At 39.2% G+C, this 15,107-nt stretch overlaps 1 protein-coding gene across 6 annotated transcripts in view; it reads left to right on the top strand.

Annotated features, from left to right (window-relative positions):
* AHCYL2 (adenosylhomocysteinase like 2) overlaps positions 1-15,107 on the top strand; it is a 202,275-nt gene that overhangs the window by 146,162 nt on the left and 41,006 nt on the right. For 2 of the 6 annotated variants that reach the window (XM_035254769.3, XM_035254772.3), the window contains exon 2: positions 6,414-6,522. In XM_035254769.3, the coding sequence (XP_035110660.3) occupies positions 6,414-6,522 (109 nt within the window). Of the gene's footprint in view, positions 1-2,867; positions 2,957-6,410; positions 6,523-15,107 lie in introns of those variants that run through there. The other 4 variants (XM_035254768.3, XM_035254770.3, XM_035254773.3 and 1 more) reach the window with 3 other exon arrangements.

Here is a 15,107-nt window from a genome sequence, read left to right as displayed (position 1 = left end):
GTTAGGCAGATCACCTGACGTCAGGAATTTGAGACCTGCCTAACCAACATGGTGAAACCCCATCTCTACTAAAAAATGCAAAAAAAATAGCCAGACGTGGTGGTGTGCGTCTGTAATCCCAGCTACTCAGGAGGCTGAGGCAGAATCACTTGAACCCTGGAGGCGGAGGTTGCAGTGAGCCGAGATCGCACCATTACACTCCAGCCTGGGTGACAAGAGTGAAACTCTGTCTCACTAAAAAAGAAAAGAAAAGAAAGGATCACCTCATTGTGTTATCTGACCTTTCAAATAACCTTTACTTTTCTGCCTGTGAAGGTGCATCCATGGTTATAGCCGTGGTTAGGATAGAATGGTTGGTTAAGGACAGTCAAGAGAATCAAGGCTGCTTTACTCACGCTTGGAGAAAGTGTTAGAGCAGTGGTTCTCAAAGTGTGGTCTTCAGACCAGAAGCATCGGCGCCACCCGGCTGACTATCTCAAAACCTGGGACTTAACCAGAGAGTTGGAAGCTGAAAAAAATTTTTTTAATTACAAAATAGGAAAGCTTGGGTCCCCTCCAGACCTAATAAGTCAAAAACTCTGGTGGTTAAAATCCAGCAGTGTGCTTTAATAAGCTCTCCAGGTGATTTTGACGCTGCGAAAATTTGAGAATTACTGTAATCGATAAAAACTTTTTAAGTGGTAAGGCTTTTCCTGTCACTATCTTAAAATGTCTTCTGGTTGTATTTGGTATAGCTATGCCAGTCCTTCTGGCTCAGGTTATCTGACTTAAGTCATTGGACCAAGGAGTTCTTTTTACCTGAGTGAGGGAAATGGGAACCAGTTTAGTACATGTGTACTAGGGTAGACATTCTTGTTAGAAGACGCAGAAGTTTAGAGATTCATCAAGCAAGCAAGTGATCTATCTCATTTAACGAAATGATGAATAAGAGATCAGAATTGCTGTGGGTGATGGTGAGCATCCATGTTTGAGTTCAATTAATTTCTGTTTCCATTTCTGGTAGTGGCATTGGGCAAAGTTGCCACTTAAAGAGCTGAGTTCTAATTCTTATATAATTAGGTGTTTTTGAATTGTGACTTGATCAGGGCCCCAAGATTATCCAGATGATGTCATTTCTAAGATGTAATCTGATATAAAAATGAATTTAAGGAATAATTTTAAGTTAAGCAAATTTAAAGATAAAAGAAATGATTTGGGGCTAGTACGTCTAGGATTAAGGCCAGGGGAGTTCTTTGGTCTGATTAATATCATAAGGTATGGTATAGTAGATAAGAGCTTTGGCTCTGGCATAAACATAGGCTTGAATTCCAGTCCCATTGCTTACTTGCTGTGAGACCTTGGACAAATCATGTGTTCTCTCAGAGTTACTCTTTCCTGCTTTGTCAAGTGAGAATAATACTGCATACTTCTTAAGAGTTTTGTACAAATAATAGAAGTAACATACACAGAACTGTGAATATAGGCACTTACCAAACCTTTCTCGTCCAGAGAAGTCAGTAACAGTAAGCAATATGACCTTTTCTCTCTAAATAAAGATTATCCTTAAAAAAAGAATCTGCCGGCCAGGTGTGGTGGCTCAGGCCTGAAATCCCAGCACTTTGGGAGGCCGAGGTGGGTGGATCACCTGAGATCTGGAGTTCGAGACCAGCCTGACCAACATGGTAAAATCACATCTGTACTAAAAATACAAAAAATTAGCTGGGTGTGGTGGCACATGCCTGTAATCCCACCTACTTGGGAAGCTGAGGTAGGAGAATCACTTGAACCCAGGAGGCAGAGGTTGTAGTAAGCTGAGATCATGCCATTGCACTCCAGCCTGGGCAAAAAGAGCAAAACTTCATCTCAAAAAAAAAAAAAAAAAGAGAATCTACCATTTTATGTCCCTTCCTGTGCTCAACAGGAAGTCTTTTAAGTAAGAATTCACATCACTTTCCCCCAATCTCTGTAGCAGACAGTTAAGCATAGCTTTCTTCTTCACTCTCTCTTTCAGAAATCAGCAAATAGATAATGTGATTCTTTGCCCTTTTGCTTCAGTATTTGGTATGTAATAAGGTTGTTGTGATTCTGGGGACTCTGAGGAGATAAGAAACTTCCCTTTGTAGTCATACCGTCCTTGAGCACACATTTTGTGAAGAAAGTAAACTGGGTCACCCTATACCAAATCAGCAACAATCTTGAGCTGGGACTAGAAACCAAATGTCAAAACCTGTGTAAAAGATGCACAATTCAGAAGAAGGCAGTGAACTGAGAAAACTGATTTCCTTGGTGACAGGGCTGAAATCAGTGTCCCCAGTCTGGCTAATCCAAGGACACAGAGTGTAGGGTAGGGACTGCCTGAGTACTTGGCACCATTAATTTTTTTTCCTTACTCTTTTAATAAAGTCTCTCATTGTTTTAGTGGTTCTGTAGTTAATTTTTTTCTAATGAGACTAGGTTAACTAAAATCATCTGATGTGGAAAAGGAGGAGGTAAGGTTAAAAAGGAACCTAATTAGCAAGTTAATTATAGCAAGCGAAAAAAGTGCAGTGGTTATATAAATAAGCTATTGTTATGCGCATGCAAGTTGGGCCTTGTCAAGAGACTTGCTAAGGTTTAGAGGTCAGAGGATCCATGTAATTAGGTGTTTAGGAAATAAATAAATAAATAAAAGCAAAACAGCCACCAGAATTAGGAATGGCTGATGAGCCACTACCAGAAATGCCTTATTAAATTGGGGCTGGACTGCTGAAGGGGTTGTTGTAGCTGCTTCAGGGATTCCAAGGAAGAGTAGTCCCCCACCCCCCAGCCCAAAAAGCTGGCTGGAACCAGAGCCAACAGAATTGCTGATGAGGAAAGTTTAAAGGCCTGATCACAAGGGTCTCTGGACCACAGAGGTGGCAGTGGGGCTGGTTATGTCACTATGCTGGGCAGCAAGAAGAAATACATTGTTAATGGCAACTCTGGGATTAAAGCCCAGGTGAGGCTAAGCTCTTATTTACCAGTCTTGCTGCTGCTATAGCTGTTATTGTAAAGGGCCAGCTGCTTATACTCTTTTTCCCCTCCTTTCCTGCTTTCAGCTCTCCCTCTGGCATAGGTGAGCTACACGTACTCTTAACAGTCTCTTCCTCCCTTGCCTTAATGCCCGTTGGAATTAGGCAGTTCTCTCTCAAATGGAAAAGAAGGATTACCTTAAAAGACTCTGGTTCCAGACAAGGTAGGAAAGTTAGGGGTAGAATCTACCAAGGTACCACGACTGGGGTGGGTAGATTACAAAACCAATCCATTACAAAATGGACTGTTGAGCGAAGGATATAATGGCATTTAAATAGTGAGGGGAGGCAGGCACCCGGGAGCCACTTGACTCATGTTCTAGTTATCGGAGAAAGATACTTGTTTCTTGGGAAAATTGTGTAACTCATATTTAAGTGGTTAGTCTTGCTCTAATATTTTTCTGTCTTAAAGAAACTTGAATTCAGTGTCTAACCTGTAAGCAAGGTTTTAGAACCCTGTGTTCTAAATGGAGAGAGCCTTGCACAGCCTAGTCCTCTTTGATACCAAAAGAAAGCATGAACTTGTCCTGGGAAGGAGGGATTACTGTAAATAGAAAACACTATGGAGAAGACAGCTCAGCTCAGAGAAACTGGTTTGAGGTGATAGTGCAGCTAGATAGCTATATGGTTTATTCGCTGTGATCCTACAAATCTAGAGAATAAGAGTGACTGGCCCCCTCTAGTGGTGTGTGTACATGGTGTGTGTGCATATACACTCAGACGTGCATGTACACAGGTGTGGTTGTGTCGGGGTTGTGTTGAGCATCTGAAACAGAGTTTATTCTTCTTTAAAGGGGACACTGGAAAAGTTAGTGACTCATTGTGGCCTTTGAAAAGTGCCATTATTATTCCTTTTCCTAGATGGGCTTCTTAAAAAGAATTAAGACATGAATGTTTAGAACAAGGTTGGTAAAATGGAAGCCACAGTTTGCAGCCTGACTACTGTCCACCTCCCCAGCTTTCCACACTCCCTCTTCTTCTCTCTAGCTCTTTTTGCCCTTAAAAATTATTTTAACTTTTGACTTGGTTCATGTTTACCATGTTTACTGAATATTCAATCAAATATAGACAGTAAAGATAGAATAGGCTACTTCCGATGTATTGATTTAGCACTTGATTGAGTGCCTAGGATTTGTGCCTGAGGATATAAGGGTCAATAAGAATCACAGCTTCTCCCTTTATGGAGCCTATAGTTTATAGAAAATACAGGTAGGTAGACAGATAGTTACATTCACTGTGATAAGTGCTGTGCCTGGAGAAATGCAATACATGAAAGTTCGTGTATGTCTTATGGGAGTACATAGAAAGGGAACTTTATTTTTTTTGGAATAAATTGCTAGTTGAGCAAAATAATCATCTTTGTCATTTTCTTTAGTAGTGCTTCTAATCTGATGAGTTTTCCTATTGCTGAAAAAAATTTGCAAGCCCTAAAGCACTTTGCATGCTTTATTTGTTGTAGCTTTGACCATGCTGTGAATTCCCGTAAAAGGCAATGTGAGGCTAATTCCATTTGGCAGTGGCTCCCTTGTTGCTGTACTCAGGTGACTCATTAGTTACCTCTAACTGCAGGAAGTGGAGCCATCAGTTCCTGCTTTCATTTGGGTTCACTGTGTGTTCTGCCCATCAAGGAACCATCTCTTTATCATTAAAGGTAGAGTCACTTGTCAGGTCTTTGATCTTTTTCATTAGACCTTCTTCCTCTGTGCCACGTTGGATCCAGAATAGGCAATTATGCAAACAGAGAAAAAGAAAAGTTATTAGTTAAGTAAATTATATGAGCTTTTTTCCCCCCAAACAAGTATAGCTTACAAATGACCTTTGATTTGTAAAGTATTATGAAATATCAGCTGGAACCTCCAACAATAGGAGAAAGATAAAATTGTAAGAAAATCATTATCTAAAATGCAACCTCCAGAGTATGATCTGAGGTTTATACATACTCAATTAATCTGCTGCTTCTACATCTATTATAATGATGAATCTTACTGCTTTTAGGTATTTTATAATATCAAATATCAAAAAACTGATATTTACTTACTAGTAATGGAAAGCTGTCTAATATATTTTAGAAAAGCTTTAACAAATTAGAGTGGCTACCTACAAGAGTTACAAGAGCATTGAACTGTAGGGGTTGGGTAGGGAGTGGATTTGTTGAATTTCCTTCTATGTTTCAGTTTACCTGCATTGTCTCATTGAACCGTCTCTAAAACTTATGAGGTATATAAGTAGTTTTATCTCTGTTGTATTTACGGAAAAATGAGACTCACTAAAGCATCTTGAGCAACATCACACAGCTAATAAGTGGCATAGCCAGAATTTGAATGCAGTTCCAGAATGTTCATTCTTAATGAAGAGCCTTTTAAAAAAGTATTAAGTCATACCATTTCCTGAGATTCTTGAAACCTGAATGCAAGTCATTTTGCCTTTCTGTACCTTGCAATTTTCTCATCTAGATATATAGAGGTTACAAATATGATAGTTTCAAAGATTTTTTCCAGCTTTACTTTTCAGTGAAACTGTAGAAAATATTTCTGAATATGACTCAACTTTCTAAAAATTTATTTTAACCAGAATGTCCCATTCTCTATTTGGGGGGAGAGGGGTGTCACAATTTTACTGCAAAAAGCATATAGCCAAAGAGTGGGCCAGGCACAGTGGCCCATGCCTGTAATCCCAGCACTTTGGGAGGCTGAGGTGTGTGGCTCACTCGAGGTCAAGAGTTCGAGACCAGCCTGGCCAACATAGTGAAACCCTATCTCTACTAAAAATACAATAATTAGCAGGGCATGGTGGTGTGCACCTGTAATCCCAGCAACTCGAGGTGCTGAGGCATGAGAATCGTTTGAACATAGGAGGTGGAGGTTGCAGTGAGCCGAGATCGCTAAGGCAGAACTGATTGAACCCATAAGGTAGAGGTTGTGGTGAGCCAGGATTGTCCCACTGCACTCCAGCCTGGGTGACAGAGTGGCACTCTGTCTCAGAAACAAAACAAAAAAAAGAGTGTATCCAAGATTTAAATTTGATTAGAAACATAGTAGGTAAAGAATAAGATATCTCCAAACACAGTAGCCCCAGCTGTGTGAGAGGCCGAGGTGAGAGGATCACTTGAACCCAGGAGTTCAAGGTCAGCCTGGGCACCATAGAAAGACCCCATCTCTATTTAAAAAAAAAAAAAGAATGAAAAAGTATTCTTCTCTTCAAAGAGTCTTAACATTCCAAATACGGATTGATACAATAAGATCAACTCTTGGGAAAGGTGAGAGCCTGTAATACCAAGCCTTGAACTGCTGTGTCAAAATGGAGGTGCTTTTTCTTTATATAACTAGCTTTCTTTATATAACTAGCTTTCTTTATATAACTAATTAGCTTTCTTTTCCTTAGCAGATCCAGTTTGCTGACCAGAAGCAAGAATTCAACAAACGTCCCACCAAAATTGGACGTCGCTCTCTGTCTCGTTCCATTTCTCAGTCATCTACAGACAGCTACAGCTCGGGTGAGTACTGAGCTGCTGTGGACCCAGTTATTGAAGCTAGTAAGTACCACCTCAATGGGACCTCCTGTCTATCCAAGGCTAATTAAGCACGAGCAAGACTGTGCTTTGAATAAATACTTTGAGTCAAAATTTAGACTAAAATTCTGGGTGGAAGCTTTGCATTTCTCTTGGAAATTCAGAGTGGAACATAACAGAGGCCTCCTCTTCCAACAGAAGCAGAAGAGAGTGATTAAGGCATCTACTCAGAAGGGTGGGAATACGTAGTTCACCGATGACCTTTCCTAAACAGTATGTGTACATATTCGTGGGGTTTTTTTTCATCCTTTGAAAATAAAAAAAAAAAGTTCTTCGTCTCTCTATCTGATACTTGCAAATTAACAGGGAAACCTCAATTGCCCCAAGAAATAATGAAGACACTAGCTAGTTCAACCAAGTGAGTCCTTTGCCTTCTCTCCTAAGCTGTGGACTTCTTGTTACTCCTTCCATCTGTTGCATTAGCATTAATTCAAATACATGTGCCTTGGGACTGAATTATCATTGAATGCCAGTTGAGCTGTTACCACGTAGGACCCCTTGAAGGCATCAGCCATTTGTGCTAACCGCTGTCTAATATGAATCTGATTTAATATGGAGTTAGTTTATTTTGTTCTTGTGTTGGGATGTGGTAGGGAGCTGAGTGTTTGCCCTAGTTACCTCTTCACATTATAAATAGTAATATTCAGTAGAAAATTTTTATCATGACCTGAAATTTTATTTGTTCTTTGTACAAATAGGGAAGTAATATTTGTTATATAAAGTTGAAGAACAGTTGTTTGGGAAACTGCAGCTTTTAGGCTGGGTAGATTATATACTTTTTACTTTTCTCTTTTTACTTTCCCCCCACAATAACAGTGAATGATGTAAAGCATATGACATCACTTCCTATGGATTTTTATCTAAAGGTACAGAATCTTGTACTACCTTTTTTGAGGGGTAGTACAAGATTTGAGACAGGGTCTCACTCTGTCACCTAGGCTGCAGTGCAGTGGCATGGTCATAGCTCACTGCAGCCTTGACCTTCTGGACTCAAGCAATCCTCCCACCTCAGTCTCCTAAGAGACCACAGGCACCCACCACCATGCCTGCCTAAATTTACAATTACTTTGGGCTCAAGTGATTCTCTCTCCTCAGCCTACCAAAGTGCTGGGATTACAGGCATGAGCCACTGTGCTTGGCTGGGAAACCTATCTTAATCTTATTCTGCTGAAATGAGCAGTGTTGAAAATTCATGAACTGGTTAATGTGACTCTGGAAACCATAATAATTGTGAAAAATGTGAATTGTAAATTTTAAGCTGTGGGTTTGTGCGTGTTATCTAAAGATTGATACTGAATAATAATAATATCAAATTTTAACTCCAGCTCAATCTCACCCCTACACACTAGATATACATATCCAACTTTGTTCCTGCAGAGGAAACGAATGCCTGCCATCCCACCCAACCCCCATAGGCAGGGAGGGTACTTTAAAAATATCTATTTACCTGGAAGAGAGTAATTGATGCCCTTGGTTTCTAAGTGAGCACATAGTGGCTTGGCATAGCTTTTTGGTGAATGATATGGACTGGTATCATCCTGGTAAATTTGGACCTTTTAGATTAAACTATATGAAATTACCCTTTTTATAAGTCAAAAATTGTCAACCTAATATATCTATTTAACAATATTAAGTTTAGGAGCAGGGAGTCAAAACATCCTGGACATGAAAAAGAACTTAAAAATCTCATTCAGCTTCCCACTGGTTGCTGACCTCTTTGGGGGCATTTTAAACCATGGAGGGAGACTTACTATAATTTATCTCCTGTTAAGTTCTTATATAATCCCTGGAATTTAAAGATTTTATTTAAAATTTGCTGGTTTTGGTTGCCTGATTTAGGGTTGTCCCACTGCCCTGGTTACCCTCAGCTGGACCTGTTTCAGATTAGGTATTATTTAAAAAATATTATGCCTGTCAATACAACATTCTCAACGATCTGAACTAGCACTGGTTCTGCAAACTCGTGATTTTAAAATGAAACCTAAAATGTTTGCTTCTTTAGCAGCTGCATCACATGCACTGTTGCCTTGTTTTGTTTTTTCTTTTTTCTTTTTCTTTTTCCCCTTTGAGTGCATGGTCATCAAGCCCTTTTAAACAGACTCTGAATAGAAATGCCTACTACCTTGATTCTTGGACTAGGGGTTAGGAGAGACCTAGTTTCTGGTCTTTGATCCATGTTTGATTTGTTGTATGATGCTGGAAAACTCTTGCACTTGGCATATTCATAATCCAGACAATGGAAAGTTATATAAAATGATAGAAAAAGAGCTCCATGTGCATCGGATGAAAAGCCAAGAGTAATGGAACTGACTCACCACTCTCTAAATATGAGATGATATGTATGCAAATATATGTCAGTAAGGACTGGAGGCCCATTTTCAGCATGTATTATAATTTAAATGACTAGGCTGGATACAGTGGCTCACACCTGTAATTCCAGCATTTTGAGAGGCCAAGACAGACAGGTTATCTGAGGTCATGAGTTCAAGACCAGCCTGGCCAACATGGTGAAATCCTGTCTCTACAAAAAAATATAAAAATTAGCCAGGTGTGGTGGCACACATGTGTAATTCCGGCAACTCTGGAGGCTGAGGCATGAGAATTGTTTGAGCCTCGGAGGCAGAGGTTGCAGTGAGCCCAGATTGTGCCACTGTACTCCAGCCTGGGCAACAGAGGAGACTCCATCTCAAAAAATAAATTTTTTTTAATTAAAAAAAATTTTTTAATGACTATAGAAATTAACACTGGAAAGCCCCAAAGACTGATCCTTGGACCTCTTCCCTTCTCAGTTTATACTTTCTCCCTAGATGAACTCATTCAGTCTCATAGGTTTAAATACCATGTATTGGTGTCTGATGCTCATATTTTATCCTCAGCTCAAATCTCTCTGCTATATAAACAACTGCCTACTCAGTTCTTTCACTTGAATGTTTTATAGATATCTCTTTTTATTTTATTCTATTTTATTTTAAGAGACAGGGTCTTGCTTTATTGTCCAGGCTGGAATGTAGTGGTAAAATCATGGCTCACTGTAGCCTCGAACTCTTGGGCTCAGGCAGTCCTCCCACCTCAGCCTCCCCAGTAACTAGGACTACAGATATGTACCACTACATCCAGCTAATTTAAAAAAAGTTTTTTTAGAGATGGGGGTCTCACTTTGTTGCCTAGGCTGGTCTCGAACTCCTGGCCTCAAGCAATCCTCCTCCCAAAGTACTGGGATTACAGGCATGAGCCATGGCACCCAGCTCATAGACATCTCAAACCTCTCATGTATTAAAAACTGAGCTCCTCAGTTCCAACCTTACCCATCTTCAGTCTGTTCTCAACACCACAGCCAAATGTATTCTTTTAAAATAAGTCATGTCACATCATTTCACTGCCTAAAACTTTCCAGTGCCTTCCCAGTCTCACTCTTGGTAAAGCCTAAAGTTCTTAAAGTGGCCTACATTACATTTCTGTTCACTTCTCTACTTTCCCAAACCTCCTTCCTCCCTGTGATGTTCATTTCATTCTGGCCATACTAGCCTCCTACTGTTACTTTGAAACATGCCAAGCACTCTCCTGCTTCAAGACCTTTGTACTTTTTCCCTCTGCCTGGAATGCCTTTTATCCAGATACATGCATGGCTGGCTACCTTACCTCCTTCAGTTCTTCATCAAAAATTATCAGCTTCTCATGAATTCTATCCTGGCTACTCTTTTAAATTGTACACAACATGGCGACTATAATTAATAACAATGTGTTGTATTCTAGAAAATTGCTAGGACAACAGATTTTAAGTGTTCTCACCACCAAGAAATGATAGGGTTATGAGATAATGCATATGTTATCTCTGTTGAGCCATTCCACAATGTGTACATATCGCAAAACATCATGTTAATACACAAAAATGTGTACAATTATTGTCAATTAAAAATTAATTCATTAGAAATATATACTGTACAGAACCCCACCCAACATTCCCTATCAAATTTTCTTCCTTAATATTTTTTCATAGCACCTTATCATATAAAATGTATATGTTACTAATATATTTTGGTCTTTTTCTTTCTACTTGAATGCAAGATTCATGAGAGCAGAGATTTTTTTTTTTTTCTGTTTTACATTGCTTTATTCCCAGCCCTTAGAACTGTGTTTGACATGTAAGAGGTACTCAATAAATAAATATTGATGAAAGGTGTTCAGAGACATTATATTTTTATACCCTTGTTGAGGTCTCTCATATACTCAGTGTGGGTGAACAACGAAAGAAGGATATGAGATTTCAAAAGTACACTTTCCTATCCAGAGTGCTTGTTTTGCTGAAGACACATAGAGGTTTACATAGGCTGTAGCCTCCTCTCCCTTCCTAAAGATCCTAGTACTAAGTTTTCCCATGCTTTCATTTAGGAACCTCTACCAGCTTTCCTTAACCAAGGATCTTCATCTGAATCACAGAACACAGAAAATAATTTTATAGACTTTTCTTAATTCTCCAAAAGATGATACATAACTAGTACCTTTCCAGTTGCGTGGGAAAGAAGTTATCATTATGTACAATGGATGCTTCAAGGCATTAGGACTTAATTCTAGCAGAACCCAGGTTGAAAAGTGCTGCATTAATCCATGAAACTATTTTATAAGAAGCAAACTTCTAAAAACTCTTCCCCTAAGGAGAAAACCTCATAAAAACAAATGAACAGAAGAGACTCTTTTTTCAATCAGACCATTCTCAGTGATATATTTCTGAATAAGTTGTCTTTGCAGTGAGTTCATTGGTTAAGGCTGAGGAAAGAAGACAGGAGTCCCTTCTTCACGACTGGTTCTTTTTTTCCCCAAAATCTACAATTCTTATAAAGTTTGAGATATTTTCAGATTTTTCCAAACAACAAAGTTTTATATTATTTGGGTTGCTAACATAGCTTGTTACACATTTCTAGTTATTCACCAGTGAAGTCTACTATAACCTGACACACAGGTCCCTACTGCTATTTCCGTTACCAAATGTATAGGTTAGGCCCAAGAGGAGTTGCCTGACTTAAAATAGTCTGGTAGGACTAATTCAGTCAGGGTTCTGACTGCTTCTTCTCCTAGCAGTAATCCACAGTATCACAGCTGCTGAGAGGTAAAGCTTAATCAGGCCTGAACTATAAAACATGTATACATGTTCTGTGGGATAGATTGTGGATTCTTGATTCATTATGTTGTATTTTCATTTTGGAAAATAATGAAATAAGATGACATCCCATAGTAAAGTTATGTTGTACTTCATACTACTTTTCTACCTAGAAACTGAACCCTTTTGAGTATTATCTCATTTATTCATAAGATTTTTCTGGTGGTAGTTAGGGGAAAGAGAGAGCATGAGGAAAGAGGGAATCTGTTACGGTTTGCAGTCACATAAATTAAAAATGGGTCACTTAACCACTTAGGGTTGAAGCTAGATCTGGGATCTCAGGACTACTTTAGTAGGTTATTGGTTGTTCTTGTTTACTTAAATTGTGACTCTGGGCTTTAGAGTATACTGACAATCACAAATGTTTTAGAAACTCTGTTCATGGGAGTTTGTACATATGTGGTGAGTTTCTCTTTATTTTTCTAGGAAGAATCAATGCTATCTCAACTGTCATCATAAGTTTGTTACTTTGTGGCAGAAATAAGTATGATTCAAAGAATAAATGAGTAAATGTCACTAGTTCAGCAATAACTTTTCTACTGTGTTTTTAGAACTAATAATACATTCTCTTAGTCTGGCTCTGTCAGCCATGTTGTATCCACATATTAGTGCAATCTAGACAACTGATAGCAGTTTTGGTGCTTACCTGATAGCAGGTTCATATACAGGGCTCTCTGAGGTCGGGCGTGGTGGCTTAAACCCATAATCCCAGCACTTTGAGAGACCGAGGTGGGCAGATCACCTGAGGTCGGGAGTTTGAGACCAACATGGTGAAATCCCGTCTCTACTAAAAATGCAAAAATTAGCCAGGTGCACTGATGGGCACCTGTAATTCCAGCTACTCAGGAGGCTGAGGCGGAGGTTGCAGTGAGCTGGGATCATGCCACTGCACTCCAGCCTGGGTGATAGAGTAAGACCCTGTCTCAAAAAAAAGAGGGGAGGTTGGGGGGCTCTTTGAAAACAAATATGTTTTGGCTCAAAGAAAAACATTGGTTGAATTAACTGTAACTACTTGACTACTGTTAAGAAAGTAAAATACTTTTTTTCCCCAGCTTTTAGAATAGGTAAGTGGTATAAAGATTTTTTTTCTTTAAGTTTGGGGGGCAAAATGGTGAAGCCAGAAATTGAAATGCTTCCCTTAAGGGAAAATTTCAAATTTTGTTTTGCTTTTTGGTTTTCTTCTGACTCATCCTTAGAAACTAAAGAGGCATAGGAAGGGGGATCTATTCTGGGTAGAGTTAGGACTCCAGTCTCAACCATTCAAATGACTGCCAGCCAGCCACCTGCTGCTTGGGTAGATTAGCAGGAGATGATGGAGGTATAAAAAAAGAGAAACTGCTAAATGGTAATGTATGTATATCATTCTTTTTCCATTCAATATCCTAAAGCTGAGTAAGAACCCTTAAAAATGTTATATGTGGAACTGAATTTTAAATATGTGCAAAAGTGAGCAATACCAGGTATCATTTATTGAGTGTTTGATTACTGTATGCCAAGCATTGCACTAAGCACTTTACATACATTATCTTACCTAATCTACTCGACAACTTGACTTTGACAAATCATGTCCTCCTATTATATAGTCTGACATCCTGATTTCTGCTTTATAGCACACATTGCAACTGTATTTTTTTAAATCCTCTAAATAATTAATTTTGTAACTAGTTATTTCTTTCTTGACTCACTCACTAGACTGCAAGCCCCATGAAGGTAAGGACCATCTATATCTGTCCTGTATTTCCAGCACCAAGGCTATGTCTTGTACATAATAGATGCATAATTAAAATTCGAGTGAGCAGTTGTGTGAATGACTGAACATGTGAATAAATTCACAGCTCTTTCAAATGGATTCTGGTATCAGCTCCACTTCATATACCCAGAAACAGAGACTGAGACTTAACCAAAACACATGATCACTGTATTTAAATGGCCATTTGGGAAGCATGAAAACCCTCATGACTCTGAAAAAGGATTTGAGATGTCAGGATATTATGAATATGAACACTTTCTTCAAAAGTAATTTTCCCTAAATCTGGATCAGGATTAGTGATGGCTGTTATCCTTTTATCTCTCAGGTGGTAGAAGCATGGTTCCCCAAGCCTCTAATTTATTAGGTATTTCTGAATATTGATTCGTAAAACAAATGACTTCCCAGAAAGCTGTTTCTGGGTTCTGTTGCCAAAAGTACTTTGAGCTCTCACTCACCCTAGGAAAGGGAATCATAAACTTTTTGTACAGATTAGCTCCTTTCAAAAACAAAAGTCTCTTTGGAGATTTACTAATTCCCTCACCACCCCTGGTGCCCATGTTCGTTCCTGTTGCCTCGTGTTAGGACTTTGCTCCAGCTCCAAGAGAAATTCTCAAGCCCCTGCTGTCCAAATAGTGCCATGCCTGATTAACTGGGCAAGGTCAGACTTGCCTTTTACAGCCCTCCCAGAGATAGACCGTTTGCTAAGAAATCTCAGAAATGCCTTAATTCTCTGGATATAAGTAGATCAGAGCATCACGGATCCTAGGCACTCTGACCTTTCACAGTTTTCCACCCTTAAAAGTGATGGCAGTACTTACTCCACTGAGAGAAGCATTTTCTAGAGAGTGTTTCTTAACCCCTAAGAAAACTTGGGGGTTAGGGAACTATCTTCAGAAACTCAAACACAAATCAGGGAAGGACACTGCTTCAAATAATCTAGCAAATGGTTAGCAACTACAGAACTCTATGAAGACTAAAGACCTCAGCTAAGCATGTGAATAGCAATAGCAGCAGCTGCCTGTTATAGCCACAATAAAGTTTTAGACCTTTCACGCTCTAGGGTATGTTGCTAAATGGATTCGTTATCAGAGCATTTTTTTGTACCAAAAGAGGATTTATTTACTTCTTTGAGAGCCTAAAATGCACAGCACCCACTGAGGCCAGCAAGAAGGGAGAGCACATTGAATACTTCATTGTCGATGTATAATTGGGTCTGCAGGCACAATTCAGCTTCATCAGAGTCAGTCTTAAAAAAGAAAGCTCTATTATGTCAGACAAATACTTTTTGTGTGGTTCTTAATTACTTTCCCGTGGGTTCCTTGTTTTCTAGGTCTTATCTATTCAGTAATTTCACTAAAACACAAATTATATCAAATACTTAGGCAGCACACAGAGCAGAGTAGCTAGAATCCCCAAAACCCACAGGTTAATGACCATGATTTTCACCTAAAGCTACTGTTGTGTAACCTCTCTCTTTTTTGCGAATTCAAGGACCTCTGCATGTTCTGAAGATAAAGTTAGCCCTAGATTTCAAGTTAAGGCTATCCAGGGAGAATGTCTTTGGCAGTCTCTTTCAGCTTCCCTCTTCTGGCCTGTGTTTAGCAT

The sequence above is a fragment of the Callithrix jacchus genome, chromosome 11 (assembly GCF_049354715.1).
Source record: "Callithrix jacchus isolate 240 chromosome 11, calJac240_pri, whole genome shotgun sequence".
In the NCBI taxonomy this organism is placed as follows: domain Eukaryota; kingdom Metazoa; phylum Chordata; class Mammalia; order Primates; family Cebidae; genus Callithrix; species Callithrix jacchus.
The sequence above is the reverse complement of the archived record's forward strand: the minus strand, read 5'-3'. Positions and strand labels throughout refer to the sequence as shown.